Here is a 1,266-nt window from a genome sequence, read left to right as displayed (position 1 = left end):
AACATATTGAAACTTGAAAGTTAATTTCTATATTTTAAACGTTCCTCAGTCATATTTATTTTACACTTCTATATTGTATTTATGAAGTGAAGAATCTTCATATTGCCGTTGCGGTTATAAATAATTAAGTGTGTCCGGGATGTAAAATCCACCAGATAATGTATGCATGTAATTAACGTTATAAATTGATGTAACAAAATTAATTAAGAAACTTTAATATATAGCAAGTACTTTCATCAAATGATGGGACAAATTAACATTATTATAACTTATCAACTACCAAATTTAGTGATCAAAGATCACCAGTTTTCATCAGCCTAATCGGTCAAATCTGGCCACGCATGCAGCCGCTCAAGTTGAGGTGTACGGGTTAATGTGGTTTTTTGGAGGCACTGAGATCCTCAAGTTGAGCATACATATCAGTGATGAAAGATGTCGTTTCTTTTATAGGATCCTCCATGGCTTCTTTCAGCTTGTTTAGGGCGTCGCAGTATGCTTCCTGCGATTAATTCCAACAGATCATATTAATTCTGCATAATTAAACATAATAATTTATAATTATACAAAGAAGAATGCTACCATGAATTGATCAAGGTCTGAAGAAGTGGGAATGGCAGCGGCCTTGAGCTTGTCATTTTCAGTACTTGTGACTCCAATTTCTCCAATATTTTCACCCAAACCCACCTGACAATAATTCACATCGATCGTTATTGTTGACCTGCGCATGCGTATCTAAACATTGACCTAACCTAACCACTTATCTAATACTGTGATGATATATGTGTTCTTAAACCTAGCTAGCTACCCATCTGCACCTATATATGACCATGCAAAACACTTGCAAATTGGACGCCATTTTGGACTTCCTCATCTCTGTCTGACCATATCATATTTGTGTACAATCTTTTGGAAAAAAAAAAAAAAAAGATTCGTAGGACTTGGTAAAATTACAGCAGCTGAGTCAGGGTTTATATCATTCTTAGTTTAATTCTGCATCATAAACAAGTAACTTCCAGAACCAAAAAGAGAAAACCCGACAAAAGGAAAAAGGAAATACCTTCAAACAGTTGATGTGATTCTCCATCAACAGCCCATACAGTGGATGGCCTGAGATCCTCCTTTTTAGAACTTCCTGCTCCAACTCCTCCTCACCAACAACATCACCTTCATCTGATTGTGATTCTGTGCACACCCTAAAAACACCCTTATTCTGATCATCATCACCATTGTAGTTGTCCTCCATCTCTCTCACCAGCTCTCTCTCTC

General features: G+C 36.5%; 1 protein-coding gene across 1 annotated transcript; it reads right to left on the bottom strand.

Annotated features, from left to right (window-relative positions):
• Positions 1 to 256: 256 nt before the first annotated feature.
• LOC117614428 (homeobox protein knotted-1-like 2) lies at positions 257 to 1,266 on the bottom strand. The gene is made up of 3 exons (XM_034343272.1): positions 1,058 to 1,266; positions 580 to 684; positions 257 to 499 (listed from the first exon to the last, which is right to left on the bottom strand). The coding sequence occupies exons 1-3, from the start codon at positions 1,241 to 1,243 to the stop codon at positions 371 to 373; spliced, it is 420 nt and encodes a 139-aa protein (XP_034199163.1). The 5' UTR covers positions 1,244 to 1,266; the 3' UTR covers positions 257 to 370.

Source organism: Prunus dulcis, chromosome 1 (assembly GCF_902201215.1).
Source record: "Prunus dulcis chromosome 1, ALMONDv2, whole genome shotgun sequence".
In the NCBI taxonomy this organism is placed as follows: Eukaryota; Viridiplantae; Streptophyta; class Magnoliopsida; order Rosales; family Rosaceae; genus Prunus; species Prunus dulcis.
This window is presented reverse-complemented; position numbering and strand designations above follow the sequence as displayed.